At 56.7% G+C, this 19,174-nt stretch overlaps 1 protein-coding gene across 1 annotated transcript; it reads left to right on the top strand.

The window, feature by feature from the left end:
* The first annotated feature begins 35 nt into the window (after positions 1–35).
* SNRPD3 (small nuclear ribonucleoprotein D3 polypeptide) lies at positions 36–7,415 on the top strand. The gene is made up of 4 exons (XM_027956849.3): positions 36–151; positions 2,013–2,156; positions 5,543–5,735; positions 7,183–7,415. The coding sequence occupies exons 2-4, from the start codon at positions 2,031–2,033 to the stop codon at positions 7,242–7,244; spliced, it is 381 nt and encodes a 126-aa protein (XP_027812650.1). The 5' UTR covers positions 36–151; positions 2,013–2,030; the 3' UTR covers positions 7,245–7,415.
* The last annotated feature ends 11,759 nt before the right edge of the window (positions 7,416–19,174 follow it).

Below are 19,174 nucleotides of genomic sequence, written 5' to 3'. Positions count from 1 at the left end.
TCGGGTAAAGGAAGGGGGCGGGCCCTGCGCGAGGCATTTTGGGAACGCGTGGTATTCTGGGAGCGCGCGGCCCGCCATTCGCGCCCTCACGCCTTCGCAGTCGCCGGAGTTCCGTCTGCCCTGCCGCCTCTGAAAGAGGAGCCCGGAGCCGGTGAGGACGGGGCCGGGGGTGCGGGGAGGGCGAGGGCTAGGCCGAGGTCCCGCGGGGGGCCGGGGGGCTGGAGGAGGACGCGCCGCCGAGGAGCCCTGCGGTGCTCGTGGAGGGAGAGCCGCGGGGAGCTGGGCCACCCCGACCCCCAGCGGCGCCTCCCAAGCGCCTGGAGGTGCGTTCGTTAGCTTTTTCCCCGAAGTACTTGCTCTTCGGTTTCCGAACCTCTCCAGGCCGGTGTTTCTCGAAGTATCCAGGCAGTGGTCTTGAGATCGTTCCTGGCTGGTGGCCACCTTCCCCCCAGATCCCTACTTGGCTGATTTCTTTTCAAAGCCCTTGGCATCTCTGCCTCCCTCCCCCTTCCAGGACCTGATCCCCTAACGCTGGAAACACAGGTTATCACATTTCCTTGCTTCTGTCTAAATCGTGTTGCAGCGTCTTGTAACTCCGGCTGCCCTTCCGTGGGGTAGTCTCTGTGCTGCCCCGGTTCCCCCAGCTGCGGTTCAGCGTTGTCCTCAGCAATGGAACCTGTTTTTTCCTAACCTCTCCCGGTCCTTTTCCTCTCTTTCGACCTCCTGCTGCGTGTCAACCGAAAAAATACCGCCACCTAAAAGCTGAGAATTAGGTTTATTCGGTGGGAATCATGAGGACTCCGAGCCCGGAAGACAGGATTTCAGGCGACCCCTGGGAGAGAGAAATGTTGGGTGGGGTGGAGTCAGGCTACAAAGAAGTTTGCAGCAAGGGGCAGGTAATCTGAATATTAAAAGATGACTGTTGAGTAATGGAGACCAGATCTCCGGCCTGAAGAGATTTAATACTTTTCTGTTCTTTGGGAAGATGCAAGAGTCCGGGCTTCCTGAAATCTTTTCTTTCACATGCATCTCAGCTATCTGGGGCCAATTCCTGCTTTTCGGCTGTTCACAGCCTAATTCCTCCTTTACCCTAAAGTTAAGGTACGAGGGACCGCCTCTTGTGCTTCTGACATCCCCCAGCTCCTCAGCACTTACAGGAAGTAACGGACAGCTGCCAAAAAGCCAGTATGGTTTTTACCTGGGCTTAAAAATTTGCATTTGGAAGGCTGGAATACCAGATGGCTGCGACGTGCCTTGATTACTGGAGAGCAGAAAGCATTTCATTTTACAGAAGTTTTCGTTTTATACACCCGTCTTGGGATTGAAAAAATCCACTTGCTTTTTTTCTCTCTTAATTAGATCAAGTCGGGGTTCTCCCTGGTTATATTTTCCCTCCAGGGTGAGCGTTTCCCACTTGTAGCACGCCGCCACCTTGTGAACACTTGGATATTTTCTCTTTAGCTTAATGGTGAAGTAAGTAGACGGTCAGAGTGCTTAATGGGTTGAATTAAACGCACAGCCCCGTCTGAGCTTCCCAGATGGCGCTAGTGGTTAAAAAGACCTCTTGCCAGTGCAGGAGATGTAAGAGACGTGGGCTCCATCCCTGGGTGGGGAAGATCCCCTGGAAAAGGGCGTGGCAGCCCACTCCAGTATTGTTGCCTGGAGAATCCCACGGACAGAGGAACCTGGTGGGCTACAGTCCATGGGGTCGCAGAGAGTCAGAAAAGCGACTTAACATGCGCACTCAAGAGCCCTGTGGTGGAAGGAAGATGGGAGGCAGCTCTTTCCCGTCAGCTTTCCCCCTGTTGAGGCCCTGTTCCTCCCCACTCACACCCTGCACGTGTTTGCCAGATGGGTCCTTCAAGCTCAGAATTCAGCTAAAAAAAAAACTAGTGCACCTCTGGCAACTTTGCTGAGTTTTCCAGAGTGTCAGCCTTGAGGGGTTGTGGTGTTTGCACATGCGTTCTTGGGCGTCGGAAGATGAGCTAACTGCTGTCTCTCTCTCACCGCAGAACTCTCTTCCTGCCGGGATGTCTATCGGAGTGCCGATCAAAGTCCTCCACGAGGCCGAGGGCCACATCGTGACGTGTGAGACGAACACTGGCGAGGTGTATCGGGGCAAGCTCATCGAGGCGGAGGACAACATGAACTGCCAGGTGCCCTGCTCTGTGCGGGGCCGGGGCGGGCCGGAGCCTCGGAGGGCAGGGCGCGGGCGGCTGGGGCTCCTTGAGGTTCTTGCTCAGCGGTGGTTCACCGAGTGCCTAAGCTGTGCCAGGCCCTATTAGAGGTGCCAGAGAGGCGGGCATCAGTGAGAGCCTCTTGGAGGTTGAGAATATGAAACCTAGAATCTGACTGTTTAGATTGCTCGTCCTTCGCTGCTCCCAGTCCCGTGGTTGTCTTCTCACGGACTTTGGGCCCATTTAAGAGAAGCAGCACAGCCTTCCGGAGGAGGCAGTGGCACCCCACTCCAGCGCTCTTGCCTGGAAAATCCTGTGGACGGGGAGCCTGGCGGGCTGCGGTCTGTGGGGTCGCACAGAGTCGGACACGACTGAAGCGACTCAGCAGCAGCAGCGCAGCCTTCAGCGGAGCCGTCAGGCTCAGCGCCCCCGCCCCGCACAGCGCGTTTGCACAGTGCTTTGCAGCTAGCAGAGTCTTCGCTCGCATACTCTGGGTATTTGCCATTTTCCTAGCAGAAGCACCTCGTGTGACTGCACTCGGAGCAAATACTTGGCCAAGCAAGCAGGTTTGGGTGATAGTTTTATCCATGAAATGGGAAGAATGAGATTACGGGACTCACCTGCTGAATATCGCTCTGCCAAGACGTGTTGGACCCACTGCTTGGTGCGCTTCCCTTCCCACGGCGCGTGAATTCGCATGGCATCGCTTTACAGTGTGGGTCGCAGTTTCTGTTTAGGAGCTTGGGCTTTGGAATTGGATGTGGGTTTGAATTTCAGCTGGCTTTGGAATGTTAATTACCTGTTTGTTCATCTGTAAAAGGCGGATAGAGTTAACTCGGCAAGAGATTGACTGGGGGAGCTGACTGCTGCAGAGGGTCAAGGGGCAGGGGCAGGGGCAGGAGAGCTTTTGGTGTAGGGCGCGGGTCTGACCCGGAGGAGCGGGTGGCGACTAGGAGAGCCTCCGACAGCAGCGCTGCCCTGGGGAAGTCTCAGCTCAGCCAACGTTGCTCATCACCCAAACTAGTACACATTGTGAAGAAGATTACTCACCCAGTAAAGTGGTGTGGCCACTGGCATAAGTGGGGAGATACAGGACTCCATAGTGTTCCCAGTTTTATGAAGACGAGAACCAGGCTATAAATGATACGTTAAAATGCTTTAAAAAGATTTTGAGGAAGGCTCACGTGAGTAGTTGCTTTTCAGTGAGAAGTTATATGTGGTTGAAAGTGAAGTCGCTCAGTTGTGTCCGGCTCTTTGCGACCCCATGGACTGTAGCCCACCAGGCTCCTCCCTCCATGGGATTCTCCAGGCAAGAGTACTGGAGTGGGGTGCCATTTTCCATTTAAAATTTTTTAAAAATATTTTTCTCATTTTGAAACGTCAATCGTGTGTTAAGTTTGTGATCATCAAAGCACAGTAAATATTACCTTTTTAAAAAAAAAAAAAGTAAGGGCCAAGTCCAGACTTTCACTACACTTAAAGCAGCGTGATTCCCAGACGTTTTGCCAGGGAAGGTGATGGTTAATGGATTCCGCGGAAGTGACGCTCTGCGGGTGTTGGCATGCTCACCCCTTCGGTGACAGGTCAGTGTGGGCTGTTATCTTGGCCGTAGGAGCCCCCCGCGATGTTCTCTGAGCTCTCCTGGGGAGCGGGCTGCGGTCCTAGCCCCCTTCACGCGTGCCCGTCGTGCGCGTGTGCCCGTGCTCCCTCCCGCTGTGCTGTTAAGCCAGGCACCCCAGCATGGGGTCTGTTCTTTCACCTGCAGCACCTCCAGTGTTTGGGGCGTGCAGGCTGTCCCTCATGGCCCAGCCCCGGACCCCTCAGTGCGTGTAGCAGTTGCTCCAAGCTTGCTTTTTCACGCCACGGATGACTTGGTGAAGACTAGAGGCTGGTTGTTTTGTTAGGCTGTGCTTTGATTAGGGCTTCTCTGACGTTTTCTCATTTGGGTTACGCTTTGGGGGGTGTTGTGACTTTTGTGTCCTGAGGTGAACCTGATCTTCTGGTTGAGGTGTTGTGTGTGCCCTTCAGGGCCTGCTTCTTTTCCTTTCGTGACTGATGAGCGTTTCCTGGGGAGGTTCTTTAATAAATGCCTTGTAAAGTTCTGTTTCTCAGCGGTCTCCCGGTGGCCAGCCCTGCCTCGCGCCCGGTGAAGGTTCTTGCTTGAATCTTGGTGGAGTTATAACCGTTGCAAGGGCGCTTTCCTTCTGCCATGGGACTTCCTGTGTTCTCTGGGTCTGCTCTGCGGGCCTCTCCGTGTATTCCCGCGTTTGTTCTCCACATGGGCTCACGCTATCCGTGTGTTTGTGACGGGGTTGTGACCCGTTGCCGTCATCGTTGCCCCCGACGTGAGCAGGCTTCAGCCCGGACACATGCCGGTTGTGAGAGCAGTCAGAGTGTCACTGCTCTTCCAGAACGGCCTGTCCGGTGCTCAGGGTGGGCTGGAGGAGAGGCGGCCGGCGGCAGAGAGCCCCCGAGCAGGCTGCAGGCTGGCTCCGAGTGCATCTGCCCCTTCTGCAGGCCGGGGCTCCAGCAGAGGCCGGGGCTCCAGCAGAGGCCGGGGCGGGGCAGTTAGCACTCGAAGGGAAGAGCAGGTCGGGGTAAGGAGACAACAGGTGCCAGGAAGCAGGGAACAGCGCTCCGCTGTGCGATGTGGGCTTGACCCGCTGTGGACAGACTGCTCCCTTTCCACCCAGAAGGCTGGCGGAGTGAGCTGCCGTGCTGTTAGGCGTGGTACCTGTCGGCATCGGCACGGGCACGTTTCTGTTGCCTTCCCACGACCGGCCAGTCTCCTGGCTGGGTTCTCCCCTGGCCACCCCCGCCGCCCGCTGCCGGCATCCGCGTCTGCCCGCAGGCTGGAGGGGCCGCGTAGCTGCAGCGACGGCCCTGCTCCTGAGTCCTGTGTGGTCCCCGTGCGAGCTGTCGCTGCACACCTGCCCTGTGTTTGGGCACGGGCGCCGGGTGTGGGCGGCACCACGTCTGGAGCGCTCGTGGCCCTCGGGGCGCCTTTGCAGCCGATGCGGGGGTGCGCGAGGCTGACATGTGGCACACGCTGACGGGGGGGCTGCGGATGGCAGAATTGGGGCTTGGGGGCCAGGCCCAGGTTCCAGGTAGGAATCTCCGCGTGCTGGCCATTCAGCCTTGGGTTTTCAATCCATTGAAGTGGGAACCCGCGTACTGCGAGGCGCGAGGCGCAGCCCCGCTCCGGTACACACCGCAGGCCCTCTGGAGTCCCCGGCTTCATCTTGTGACGTACGCATCTGCGTTTCTGGTCTCCCCCGCTCCAGCCAGCGCTTGCCTTCATGCCCCCTGCCCCCTGCTCTCTGCCGGTGCCCGTGACCTTACTGACGAGGGCGGTTCCCTTACAGATGTCCAACATCACGGTCACGTACAGAGACGGCCGCGTGGCCCAGCTGGAGCAGGTGTACATCCGGGGCAGCAAGATCCGCTTCCTGATTCTGCCCGACATGCTGAAGAACGCACCCATGTTGAAGAGCATGAAGAACAAGAACCAGGGCTCGGGTGCCGGCCGGGGCAAGGCGGCCATCCTGAAGGCCCAGGGTAGGTGCTGCGGGCGCGGGGCTGCGCCGGGCAGACGAGCCGGGGCCTGCTAGGGAGGCCCTGTGGCTGGGCAGCCAGCTCCACACCGCTGCCCCGCAGTCCTGGGGACCCCCAGACCCCACCTTCTCGGTCTTGCCTCACTCGCCCCCACTCAGGACGCGCACAAGATCCACAGCTGCTCCTTAAGGAAAGACGGGCTCAGATGAGAGCGGATGAGTCCGCTGTGGTGACTGCGGGGAGCCTGCCCCGCGCTGCTCGCTGAGCAGAGGCGCGGCCCTGAAGGGCTGGGGGGGTGGGCCCTGTGTGGCTGGGGTGTCTCCTGATGCCCAGCGTGAGCGAGAGAGGTGGTGTGGGGAGGGGCACTCTCAGATGGGAAGTCAGCCGTCTGGGGCCATCTTTTACCCGTTAAAGGAGGCTGAATGCGATTTTCCTTTGCTACGTTCCAGAAGTGGGACGTGGTCTTCCCAGTGATGCGGCCTGATCGTTTTCCCTGGGTTAGCCCACTCAGTGTTCAGGGTCAGGGTCCTGAAGAGTTCTGCCGTGTTGATCAGCTAGGAAACGAGTGAGTCGTTAGGAGCAGTCTGAGTATCTATCGATACAGAGCCAGAAGGTCCCCGGATGCCCCTCAGGCCTGTAACTGCAGCAGGCCTGTCCCACTTCAGGTGGCCTTGGAGCTCCGAGGGGCCTTGCAGATGCCCTCCAGGAGAGCCGGTCAGGGAGCCTCCTCGCCCCTCCCGGCGGGGACTGGAGCCCTGGCCCTCCGTCCAGGGGAAGGTACGGAGGCTGAGCTGCAGCTGCTGCTCCGCTTCCTCGGGGCCGCCCTCCCGTCTCTGTCGGGGCTCTAGGAGGCGGTGCCCCCAGGTTCTCACGGCCTGCCTTCCCTCCTGGGTCAGCTCCAGGCTCTGAGAGGAGAGTCCAGAGGCCGGCAGGGTATCTTCCCTTCTTCAAAGCCACTGGTCCCCTCTTCGGACCTGAGTCAGAACAGCGGTCTTCATCGAGGGGTGGTTTGGGGTTTTCACCTGTGGTTCCCCGGCCCCCATTCAGAAACATTCCACGTGCAGAACAGCTCAGAGAACAAGAATCCTCACCCAGATTTAATAGACGTTAACACTTGACATCTGTTTCGGAATTTTACGTGTGAATTAAATGCATCTGTAGTGTTTTGCTTGCTCACCCTGGGGCAGCTCTGAGAATTCATCTTTTCTCTGGTTCCCAGGCGGGCCCCCCAAACCACCGTCCCTGCGAGGCCCTGCCCCCAGCTTCTGGTGGGGCAGTGCTGGGCCAGGAGACAGGTTCAGGGTGTCCTCTCCAGCTCTGCCTGGCCACCCGCCCCTCCTGGGGGCGCTTTCCCCGTGAGGTGTGGCGGGCGGGCCTGCTGCTGGACTGGCTCCTCGGTGGTGAGGGTCCGCACCGACCTGCCTCGTCTTTTCTCTCCCCTACCTTTCAGTGGCCGCAAGAGGGAGAGGACGTGGAATGGGACGTGGAAACATCTTCCAGAAGCGAAGATAGATTTTATCTGTTGGACAGAACTTTGCTTTTTTTTTTTTTGTTTTAGGTTATCTGGGTCGGGGTGCGTGCCTATGTATATGTCCTAGGTTATCTGTTGACATCATTTTCTTTAGATGTGGGTAAGATGTTAAACTAAATAAATATGGTGGCTTTTTCTTTTTGAGAATCTGAGGACTCTGTTCCTTTTGTAGTTTTTTTGCTGTGTTTGCTTGGGCCGCAGCTTAAGCTTTGACACCCTGGGAGGTGTGCTGGGGAAGCGCCAGTTTGAAGTAGCACAGTTATTGATGAGCACGGGGGCCGCCGTCCCAGCCGGCACTGGCTAAGCGCTTGGAGGGGCTCCGAGGGCGCACAGGTTCCCTTGTTGGCACACAGTCATGCACGCGGCAGCCTCTTCAGGAGCACTGTCAGCTCAGCTTAAACAACGGGACACACAGGTCCTGCCTGTGGGGAAAGAAACCAAGACCCAGAGCTTACAGCCTGCAAGCCCCAGTGACTCAGCACCTAGCAGAAGTAATCTAATACGAGAAGGTCACTCAGAGCCCCGTGGCTCCTGCAGCCCTGGCTTCCTAAGCAGTGCTGCGCTGACCCGGGGGGCAGGGTCCTGTGTGTTCGTCAGAGCGCTCGGCGTGTACTGGCACAGCGGCGGCTGCTGACGCAGAGACGGGGTGTGCGGCGCTGGTAGCTGACGGCAGCCCCGAACTGGAAAAGCAGCGTGGAGAAGTCGGACACGGGAGAGGGGCCGGCAGGGGCCCTGTGTAGGATGAGCTTCGGCAGAAACTGGAGGCGAGGGGGTCGGTTGTCGGCCCTAGAATGGTGCCTGTTGGACAGATGTCCCGGTGCTGGGGGAGGTGGAGGTCCCCTAGCGAGCTTCCGTCCCGAGGTCACAGCACGGCCACGAGGTGGCGGTCCTCGGGCCAGCCCTGCGTGCAGGTCAGTTCCCAGGACCGTCCCCCCAGAGCTCCTCCTATAAGTTCAACGAAGGGTGGCTGGGGGCGGCTTCCAGCGCACTCCCAGTGGAAGGAGGTAATTTGCTTTCGATGCGACCAGGAGTTCATCTGTTTCTGATAAGGAAAGGAACACCTGTTTCTGAAAAGGAACAGGTCCACTGAGATGCGCGCAGACACGACCGAAGTTCCCACAGCGCCTCCCCTGGAGATGGGGGCTCCGGAACCTGTTTGGAGCCATGCCCTTGCGGTCCCCACTCAGCGATTCCGGTTCAGCCTGTCCAAGCCCACGTTCTGAGCCTGGTCTAGAGTGTCTTGTTTTATGTGAGCGTTAACTTTTTGGCCGTGCCCCATGGTTCGTGGGACCTTGGTTCCCTGAGCAGAGATCGAACCTGGGCCCTCGGCAGCTGAGGCCCAACCACTGGACTGCCGGGGAGTTCCCTGGAAGTTTTATAAAACGATGAAGTTACCCTAAAACAGCTTTGTAAACAGTTTTGTGTTCCACACTTTAGGAAGAACGGTTATTCACACTGAAAGAGCGGGTGGCTCTGGGAGCTTTGTTGCGCCGCCTCTCCCCCAGCCCTCTCGGCTCCGGGCTGCTTGTCCGTGTTTGCTTCCGTGTCTCCATTTAAGCCTGTTTGTGTGGCTACTCCTTGACGTTTCGTTTCAGGCGTTTACCTTTCAGCTTCTCCGACCTGCCTACCGACGTGTGCTCCCCGTGGCCCGTCTCCCTGATACTGTAATTCTGACCCGATCATAGTCGGTGTTTCTGTTATTAGGGATTAGGGCCCGGGGTTTGATTGCAGCTGAGCCAGGTGGTAGATGGGATCGCTTTCGTGCAGAACTTTCTCTTTCCTAGAATTAATAATCCTCTTGTTGGGTCGGCCAGGAGTTGGTTTGGGTTTTTCCGTGATGAGTGAGCCTTTTGGCCGACCCAGGACATTCTTCCTTGCTTCGTTTTCTGTCTGCTTGTTGCTAGTCCAACCCCAGACTTGTCTAAAGACATTAATCCCCCCTGTCTGGTCAGTCTCTTCTCCATGGACTGGCTTTCCTTTGCGCTTAAGGCCTTGCCATTCCGGGCTTTCCTCTTGAGGTCTCCTGTGGTTTGTAACCTCTTCCTCCCACCTCTGCTGTAGAAGAGGCACGTGTCGGAAAGCGACTTCTCTCATACTCCGCTGAGGGTGAGACTCCAGGTGGGAGTTCGCTTCCGTTAGAATATTGAAGGCATTGTTGCCTTTCCATCGGAAACTCTGTGCTGCAGTGGAGAAGTCCGGGGCTGTTCTGAGCACTGACCTTTGTACGAAACTGTCTCTCCCGGCTCCGGGATTCACACCACCGCGCCGCAGCCAAGGTCTGTGGGTGCATTGCCCTGGGCTCTTGCTGAATGAGCCTTTTCAGAACGGACTTCAGTCCTTCATTTCTGGGAAACTTTCTTGAATTACTTGTTAATGATTTCGCTCCTTTGGTTTTCTGGGTGTTCTTTCTGGAGTTCCTGTTACTCGGATGTCAGATCTCAGGGCTTTGCCTGTTGTACTTCTTTCTCTTCCTGCCTCCCCTAACCCCCCCATTGCTCTTTTGGTCTTCTTTTGTAAATTTCTGCAAGTTGATCCTCGGAAGGTCCCTCTTTTTCTCTTTCCTTTTTTTTTTTTTTTTTGTTAATAGGACCTCCACCCTTCCCTGGGGGTCCGGTAGTTAAGACTGCGTATTCCCACTGCAGGGGAATTTGAGTTCGATCCCTGGTCAAAGAACTAAGATCCCACATCCTGCACAACCCTCAAAAGTTAAAATACATTAAAAAAAGTTTTAATAGAAAATTGCAGTTTAAGAAAAACAGTAAGGTTGGAAGCAACATGGCATGGTAAAGAAGACACAGGTCCAAGGGCGGTGTTGGGGAGGGACACCCGGACCACGGCCTAAGAGAGGGATTCCAGCCTCTTATCTGTACCGGGAGGTGCAGACTCCGTTGAGTCATTGATACCATCTCTGCTTCTAGACACGCCTGCTGAGTATTTCATAAGCTTAAAAAAACAAAATAAAGCACACAGGATTTTTTTTTGTTATTCCTGCTTCTGGCCAAGATGGAAACTTACCCTCATGCCTTTTAAAAAAAAAAAAAAACAAAAACTCAGGGCATTAAAGGAGAGTAACCCCCAAGAGCTGGGAAACTCACGAGGTGGCCTTACCGCCTGGTGAGAGCATCCTGGCGGCGGCGGCAGTGAGGGGAGCTGCAGCCTTCCCGGGTTGAGGGGCCAGCTGAGTCCAGAGACCCCGAGGCAGCTCAGGTTCAGAGGGCAGAACAGCAGGGAGAAGCAAGCCCCACAGAGGACCCGGGGGCTGCAGAGGCTCCTCTTAAATACCGAGGAGACAGGCCAGGAAGGAAGCCATGGGGAAGACGCGGCGCCACAGACCTGGGGACGGTTCCCGCTCCTACCGGCCAGAGGAAGACCTGACTCGCACCTCGGCGGGGAGACTGTTAAGACCAAGAGTGTTCTTTCAGGTGTGACAGGCGTCAGGCGTGGAGACGACACTCCCCAAGCGCAAGGGCCGTGCCATCATGCGCGGGGTCACCCGAGGAAACCCCGCGTGGGTCAAGGACAGGAGGGGAGGGGAGGCATGACCCAGGGCCTGCGTGTGGGTTCCACGGGGGAAGCAGAGGTGGGGCAAGGCAGGCCGGTTTGAGGACATCTGGAATTGGATGATGTGAACAGAGCAGAGGGCTCCGGGCTATAGGGGTGGTCTCCAGTTGTGTGGTGTCTGGCGCGGCAGGTAATGGCTTTGATGGGTGAGTTAAATAAAGGTGGTTGGAAGTATCCAGGAAAGGCTTGCCTCATAAATGAACTTTGAGCCCTAGATTGAACATTGCTGTGGACCCAGCTAACAAATCATAAAAACAGGACTTGAAAGGATCAAGCTGTGTCTAGGTCAATTAACTGTATTCTTCAACAAAGCCCCAAAAGATTTCCAGGAACGTAAGAATATCTAGCACCTTACAAAGTAAAATTCGCAGCGTGTGGCGTCCATTCAGGGATCACCAGGCATGCAAAGAGGCAGGCAAGCACAGCCCGTAATGAGAGTCTTCAGAGCAGATCAAAACGGACGCGCGTGTTAGAAGGAGCAGGGAAGGCGGCTGGCGTGGCGGTTTGCGCTCTTCGTGCGTTCAAAAAGGCAAAAGACGTGGAAGGTCTGTAAAGAAGGACAAGAGGGGTGTAGTGGAAGGAGAAAGAAGGAAGAGAGCAGTTTCTCGCTGAACTTAAGATACCGCAGTAGATGAGGCGTTGCAGAAGAGGAGGTCAGTGAGTGTTACGGCAGAGCTGCGGAGGCTCAGCTGGTGAAGAGCCCGCCCGCAGCGCGGGAGATCCTGGCTCCATCCCTGGGTGGGGGAGATCCCCTGGAGAAGGGCGTGGCAGCCCGTTCCAGGATGCTTGCCCAGAAATTCCATGGACAGAGGAGCCTAGTGGGCTACAGTCCATGGGGTCAAAGAGTTGGACACGCCTGAGCAGCTGAGCACAGCTCACATTATAGAAACTGTACGGGGTGAAACATGAGAACAGGATTCGAAGGGCATTTCCGTGGTGCCCATTGGTTAAGAATTCTGTGCAGGGGACACAGGCTCAATCCCTGGTCCCGGGACTAGGATCCCACTTCCCGAGGGACAGCTGAGCCCCTGCGACTACTGACGCCTCCACGCCCTAGAGCCCACGCTCTGCACCTAGAGAAAGCCCACACGCAGTAACGGAGCGCTGCAGAGACAACACAGCCAGAAATAAATCTGGGGGAAAAGAACTACGGGAAAATTTCAAGTGAATGAACAAAGCTAGTGGAGGTGATGGAATTCCAATTGAGCCATTTCAAATCCTGAAAGATGATGCTGTGAAAGTGCTGCACTCAATATGCCAGCAAATTTGGAAAACCCAGCAGTGGCCACAGGACTGGAAAAGGTCAGTTTTCATTCCAATTCCAAAGAAAGGCAATGCTAAAGAATGCTCAAACTACTGCACAATTGCACTCATCTCACATGCTAGTAAGGTGATGCTCAAAATTCTCCAAGCCAGGCTTCAGCAATACATCAACCGAGAACTCCCTGACGTTCAAGCTGGTTTTAGAAAAGGCAGAGGAACCAGAGATCAAATTGCCAACATCCGCTGGATCATGGAAAAAGCAAGAGAGTTCCAGAAAAACATCAATTTCTGCTTTATTGACTATGCCAAAGCCTTTGACTGTGTGAATCACAATAAACTGTGGAAAATTCTGAAAGAGATGGGAATACAGACCACCTGACCTGCCTCTTGAGAAATCTGTATGCAGGTCAGGAAGCAACAGTTAGAACTGGACATGGAACAACAGACTGGTTCCAAATAGGAAAAGGAGTACGTCAAGGCTGTATATTGTCACCCTGCTTATTGAACTTACATGCAGAGTACATCATGAGAAACGCTGGGCTGGAAGAAGCACAAGCTGGAATCAAGATTGCTGGGAGAAATATCAATAATCTCAGATATGCAGATAACACCACCCTTATGGCAGAAAGTGAAGAGGAACTAAAAGGCCTCTTGATGAAAGTGAAAGAGGAGAGCGAAAAAGTTGGCTTAAAGCTCAACATTCAGAAAACGAAGATCATGGCATCTGGTCCCATCACTTCATGGGAAATAGATGGGGAAACAGTGGAAACAGTGTCAGACTTTATTTTGGGGGGGGGCTCCAGAATCACTGCAGATGGTGATTGCAGCCATGAAATTAAAAGACGCTTACTCCTTGGAAGAAAAGTTATGACCAACCTAGATAGTATATTCTAAAGCAGAGACATTACTTTGGTGACTAAGGTTCGTCTAGTTAAGGCTATGGTTTTCCAGTGGTCATGTATGGATGTGAGGGTTGGACTGTGAAGAAGGCTGAGCGCCGAAGAATTGATGCTTTTGAATTGTGGTGTTGGAGAAGACTCTTGAGAGTCCCTTGGACTGCAAGGAGATCCAACCAGTCCATTCTGAAGGAGATCAGCCCTGGGATTTCTTTTGGAAGGAATGATGCTGAAGCTGAAACTCCGGTACTTTTGCCACCTCGTGAGAAGAGTTGACTCATTGGAAAAGACTGTGATGCTGGGAGGGATTGGGGGCAGGAGGAGCAGGGGACGACCAAGGATGAGATGGCTGGATGGCATCACGGACTCGATGGACATGAGTCTGAGTGAAGTCCGGGAGCTGGTGATGGACAGGGAGGCCTGGCGTGCTGCGGTTCACGGGGCTGTAGAGTTGGAAACGACTGAGCGACTGAACTGAACTGAATATATGAGTAGTTGGAGTCTCCGAAGGAGAGGTGATGAGAGACAGAAAAAGTGTTTGAAGAAATAATGGCCCCAAACTCCCCAAGCTGAATGAAGACTATAAACCCGCAGACCCCAGAAGGCGAATGGACGCCAAGCACAAGAACCAGATCCAGGCAGACATCGTCGTTCAAAGCCGGTGACGAGGAGAAAGTTTAAACACACTGCTAGAGAAGAAAGAACCGTGATAAGCAGAAGAACGAAAACGAGGATGGCCCTGCTCACGGGGCCATACCGATACAAGAGCGGGAGACAGCGTCTTCCCAGTGTTGACACAACGCTGTCAGTCTGGAATTCAGTACCTGGAGGAATCACTTTTTAAGACGAAGGCAAAATACATCATTTTCAGACATTCAAAGGCTGAAAATAATCAGGAGACCTGCTATACAAGAAGCATTAAAGGATACTTCTCTAGCAAAAGGGAAATTAGAGCGCTTGGAAATCTGGATATACACAAAGAAGTGAAGATCTCTGTACTTCACCGTCTCCCTGAGTTTGCTCAAACTCGGGTCCGTGGAGTCAGTGATGCCATCCAGCCATCTCATCCTCTTGACGTCTGAAAGTAAAGCGCGTGGCAATATTAGCGTGAAGGCTGAGAGGAAGAAACTACATGCTATCATAAAGATCTTACACTGGAAATGGCATATTCCTTGAAGTCTGTGATAATTTTAAAATGTATAATATAAACCCCAGAGCAACACTAACAAAACAGAATTAAGGCAGTACTCCAATCTGCACCAGCTGGTGTGTGGATGGATAAACAAAAGTGGCATATCCATACAATAGTGTTATTCAGCCTTAAAAAAAAAAAAAAAAATGAATTTCTGGCACATGCTATACCGTGGATGGGTTTTGAAGACAAGGCAAGTGAAAGAGAACACAAACTGTGATTCCATGCAGGTGCAGTGCCCAGAATAGGCAGGTTCGTGGGAGCAAAGCAGGTCAGTGGTTTTTTTCTTTTAATAGACAACACTAAACACCTGTATTAGGAAAAAAGGAAGGTCTCGGGTCAGTGAGCTCAGCTGTGTCAATCTTAGACAGTGTATCGCTGAAGACTGGAGAAGGATTCCCTGGCGGTCCCATGGTTGGGACTCAGCACTGACTGCTGTGCACCCGGGTCCAATCCCGGGTCAGGGGACAAGATCTTGCAAGCGTCTCAGTACAGCCAGAATGAAAGAGAAGGTTATGAACACCTTCATGTCAAATTCCACAGCTGAGCTGAAATGGACTAATTCCTTGGAAGATCGAACATGCAGAAACTCCCTCTGAGAAGTAACAGCTAACCCGAATACCCCTACTTCTCTTAAATTGGAATTATAGTTGAAAACATTCCCACAAAGAAAACTTCAGGCTAATGAGCCTTCCCTAAGGAAATCTGCCAAATATTTAAGGAAGAGATAATATCAATTATCAATTCTTTGGGAATGCTTCCCAGGTGGCTCAAAGGTAAAGAATCCGCCTGCAATGCGAAAGAGTCAGGCCCTGGGTCAGGAAGATCCCCTGGAGGGGAAAATAGCATCCCGCTCCAGCCTTCTTGCCTAGAGAATCCCATGGACAGAAGCCTGGCAGGCTACAGTCCATGGGGTCGCAAAGAGTTGGACACGGCTGAGCCACTGAGCACGCACGCGCGCGATATCAATTCCACACAGACTGGCCCCGCACTCAGCTTTCCCAGCATCAGGGTCTTTTCCAGTGAGTTGGCTCTTCGCATCAGGTGGCCAAAGTATTGGCATTTCAGCTTCAACATCTGTCCTTTCAATGAATATTCAGGGTTGATTTCCTTTAGAATGGACTGGTTGGATCTCCTTGCTGTCCAAGGACTCTCAAAGAGTCTTCTCCAACACCACAGTTCAAAAGCATCAATTCTTTGGCGCTCAGCCTGCTCTACAGTCCAGCTCTCACATCTGTACATGATCACTGGGAAAACCCTAACTTTGACTCTACAGACCTTTGTCAGCAAAGTGACGTCTCTGCTTTTTAAATACGCTGCCTAGGTTTGTTGCAGCTTTTTTTCCAAGGAGGAAGCGTTTTTAATTAAAGCCTTCTATCTGGGCTCACACGTCCTCCCTTCCAGGACAGAAGCCCCCGAGCGATGGTCATCATGGTCCTGTAGAGGACAGGCGTGTTTTCTTCGTCTTTCTTGTTGCTCTCAACATGCCGGATGACCCGAGAAGCGGAGGCCGGAGAGACAAGGCTTCTGTAGCCGTCTGTCAGCTTGCCAGAAGCGGGCATGGACCCCACACGCCTGAGCGGGGCTGTACCATCAGTGCTTCCGGCCTACTCCTCACCAGTCCCTTTCCATCCCAGAAGAGGAAGAGCCTGGCTCCTCTCTGCTCCCCCGCCGCCGCCCCCACCCTGTCTTGCCTGTGAGGAGACAGAGGCCCAGGGAGATCCCAGCTGGCCTTGCTGCAGCAGGGCCCTTATGATGGCCGAATGGCCTCTGGCTTGCTGGGGCGCCCCTGGCGGGGATTTGGGTGACTCCTCGGCCCCCGATGGCTGGGAGACAGGCAGCACCCCAGACTGAAGCCAGCCGCCTGGCTCACCTCCTGGCTCCCCCCGTGCCTGGCCCTTTGACCTCAGACAGGTCTCTCGACCTCTCGCTGACTCAGTTCACTCACGTCCTGCAGGTGCAGAGAGAATTGAAGCGGTACAAAGCCCTCGGAACAGCGCTTGGCCCCGGCAAGCCTGCAGAGCGCTCTTAGATAGATGGCTTCAGCCCCGCCTCATCTCGAGGCCTGGGCTCTTGCCATTCCCACCCGGAGAGCCCTGGGGGGAGGCCCCGCTGACGCTGCAGAGCATTTGCCCGGAGCCCCCCGCGCGGCAGGCCCTTTCCAAGCCTTGTCAGCCTCGCGCCAGAGGGATAAGGGGAGGCTTGGTGAGCCTCGTTCCCAAGATGAGGGGCCGGGCCCTGAGAGGACCACACCATCCACGGGTGATGGGCGGGACCAAGCCACGTCTGCCTGCCTCCAAGACCGGGCCTCGGAGCGGACCGGCCCCAGCCGGGCCCACCTGGTGCCTCCTCCACCCGCAGTGCCTTCTTGGGTGTCCCTGCCCGCAGAGGAAGCCTCTCTGGGGTTTGCAAGGGCCCCTCAAAGGGACTCTGGACACCTGCATGGGAACAGGGCAGACTGGCTCAGAGCCGCTTCACACCCTGGCCCGGCCAGGGGCACCGAAGGGCGTCCGTCTGAGAGACGGGGAGATTGACCTGCGTCCAAACAGCTAGGCCAGCAACGCCGGCCGTGGTCCTCGCAGTGCCTGGTGAGATTCCCTCCACGCGGTCGCGGTCGTCAGGCCCCAGGTCTGTGGCAGACGCAGGCCTGGGGTGGGCAGGGAGGAGGGGCAGGGGGAGGCCGCAGACTCACAGCCTGGAGTCCCAGGACGTGGCTCAGCAGCTCACCCGGCCCGGGCCAGCTTGCTCATCCTCCCAGCCCCCGGGGACCCGAGCCCTCTGTCCCAGAGTGGGGGTCACTGGGCAGGTCCATGTCGTTACAGGAGGCTGGGGAGGGGCCAGGACCCCATGGCGGAGAGCAGAGAGCTGCACACAGGGGAGCAGAGCTCATGCCTTCCGGTCCCTCTGGGTAGGGATCCCCTGGGCACAGGGAGGCAGAGGTCTGACCTCACCGCCTCCTGCCCTCCCGGGCCTGACGCCACCCTTCTGGCCCAAGACGCTGTTGGGCATCCAGCCGCCTACAGATGTGTGTCACGGTGCTGGCTTGCAGTCCACCAAGGGCTGGAGCTCTGTGGGGCGCTCCGCGAGGCGGGAGACCCCGCTGCCCCTGGCGCTGGCCTGCAGGGGCGCCCTGGGCCGGGCACGGTGACACCACTCCACTAGCTTGGCGTCCCTGCCCAGCTCCCAGTGGCGCTGAGCTCCAGCCCCCCACGCAGGCCTGGGTGGGCAGCAAGGCGCCTGGTCTGCAGCCCGCCCGTGGGTCCTGCCCCCCCAACCCGGGCCTCCTGCTGCCAGCTGTGCCCGCCCCTCACCCCCGCGTGCACCCCTGGGTTTCCCCACGGGGGAGGACTCAGTGTGGGGCCCCCCAGGGCCTGCAGGGAGCACAGAGGTCTTTGTCTCTGACTGCTGTCTCTCCTCCCCTGCCCCGTGGAGCCGCCCACTCACCAAGTACAGGAGGCCTGGAGGGTGGCACCAGGACTGGTGGGCAGCGCTGTTCGCCCCACAGGAGGTGGGCCTCGCCCCGTCGGCACAGTTGTGTGCCTGGCCCAGGGAATCCCGGTTGAGGGGGGTGTTAAGCAGCCTGGGCTCAGGCAGGAGCTCTGCCCCGCTCTGGGTCCCGTCCTCCAGGTGCCCAGGCCCTGCCCGGACGCCCCGGAGGTCTCCTCCAAGTCTCCACCCATAGACAGACCTCCCGCTTCGGCCTCCCAGGGAACGCTGTCCAGGGAGCACCCAGGGGAGGTCAGGCTGAGTCTGGTCTCTCCCTTTTGCAGGCCCCCCGTCTCACCCCAGGGGCCGGGCTGGTGCCCAGTGGCCCCCAAGGCCCACGGTGCAGAAAGGCTGAGGTGGAGAGGGCGTGGCCCTTTATACGTGCTGGCCACCCGCACTCCGCACACTGGCTCCGGGGGGACCTCCGCCCCCATCACCCCGTCCGCCCATGGGCTCGGGAGCCAGGAGCCAGGGCAGCTGGTGGGTCACCCGGGGCAGCAGGCCTGGGGCGTGGGCCGTGCAGCCACAGAGCCCCAGGGGGACGCCAGGGCTGGGGCCCCGGGTCTGGGCCCTCGTGGATGGTGGGCGGCGAGGGGTGCTGGCTCAGAGGCTGGGCAGCAGCGGGCACGGCAGCCTGTCGCTGAGCCTCATGAAGCTCAGGGCCATCCCCGCCAGCCCAAATAGCGCGTGACGGGCTGCGGGTCCCGGGCCAACGGGGGTTCCCGACAGGTCCGCGGCCTCGCCTGCTGGCAGGGTCTTCCGGAGCTGCGGGAGAGTCACGGGCGGGGAGGGACTCAGCAAGGGCCCCACCGCCACCACCCTGGCCTCAGGCGGCGGCCCCTGGTCAGGGCGGCCCAGGCCCCTGCACACGGCCACTTCCTGGGCGAGTGGCCACAGGCAATGCTGCCAAGAGCTCTGAGCCTCAGTTTCCCCCTTGGTTAAGAGGCGGCCTGGCTGTGAGGATTCGACGCACCTGCGTTTATCAAGGCTGTTCTAAAAACCCACTGTTTGCGGCCTCGCCACGCCTCTCACAATGGTTGTCTCTGATTTTTACACCAACCCAATGGGGTGGCATTGCTTATCCCGTGGTGCTGGCGGAGGGGGTGACCTGACTCCTCCACGGCCACATGCCACTAAAGGGCAGCCAGGTCTCCAGATCGGGGTGCTGGGCCCCAAGCTCCCCGGTCAGTGTTTCCACGTGCCTCCTCGAAGGTCACTGACCATTTTGGAAAGATGGATGCTCCTGAGGGTGCGTGGTGTCCCCTACCCGAGGCTTGGGGGCCAGGGAGGGAACAGACCCAGGCTAAAAAAGAGGGCCGCGTTGGGGGGCGTAGTCTGGGGCCTGCCCTGTGGGACGCTCCCTGCGTCATAAGATGGAGTGGGGTCCCCCATCCCCCGCAAAACCCCTGTGGTTCTGTCCTGTCACTTGAGCCTGGGGCTGGCTGCCTGGGGGCCAAGAGTGGTGGGGGCGCCTCCGGAGCCCCTGCCCGCCCAGACAAGGAACAGCCCCCAC

The sequence above is a fragment of the Ovis aries genome, chromosome 17 (genome assembly GCF_016772045.2).
Source record: "Ovis aries strain OAR_USU_Benz2616 breed Rambouillet chromosome 17, ARS-UI_Ramb_v3.0, whole genome shotgun sequence".
NCBI classification, from domain to species: Eukaryota; Metazoa; Chordata; class Mammalia; order Artiodactyla; family Bovidae; genus Ovis; species Ovis aries.
The sequence above is the reverse complement of the archived record's forward strand: the minus strand, read 5'-3'. Positions and strand labels throughout refer to the sequence as shown.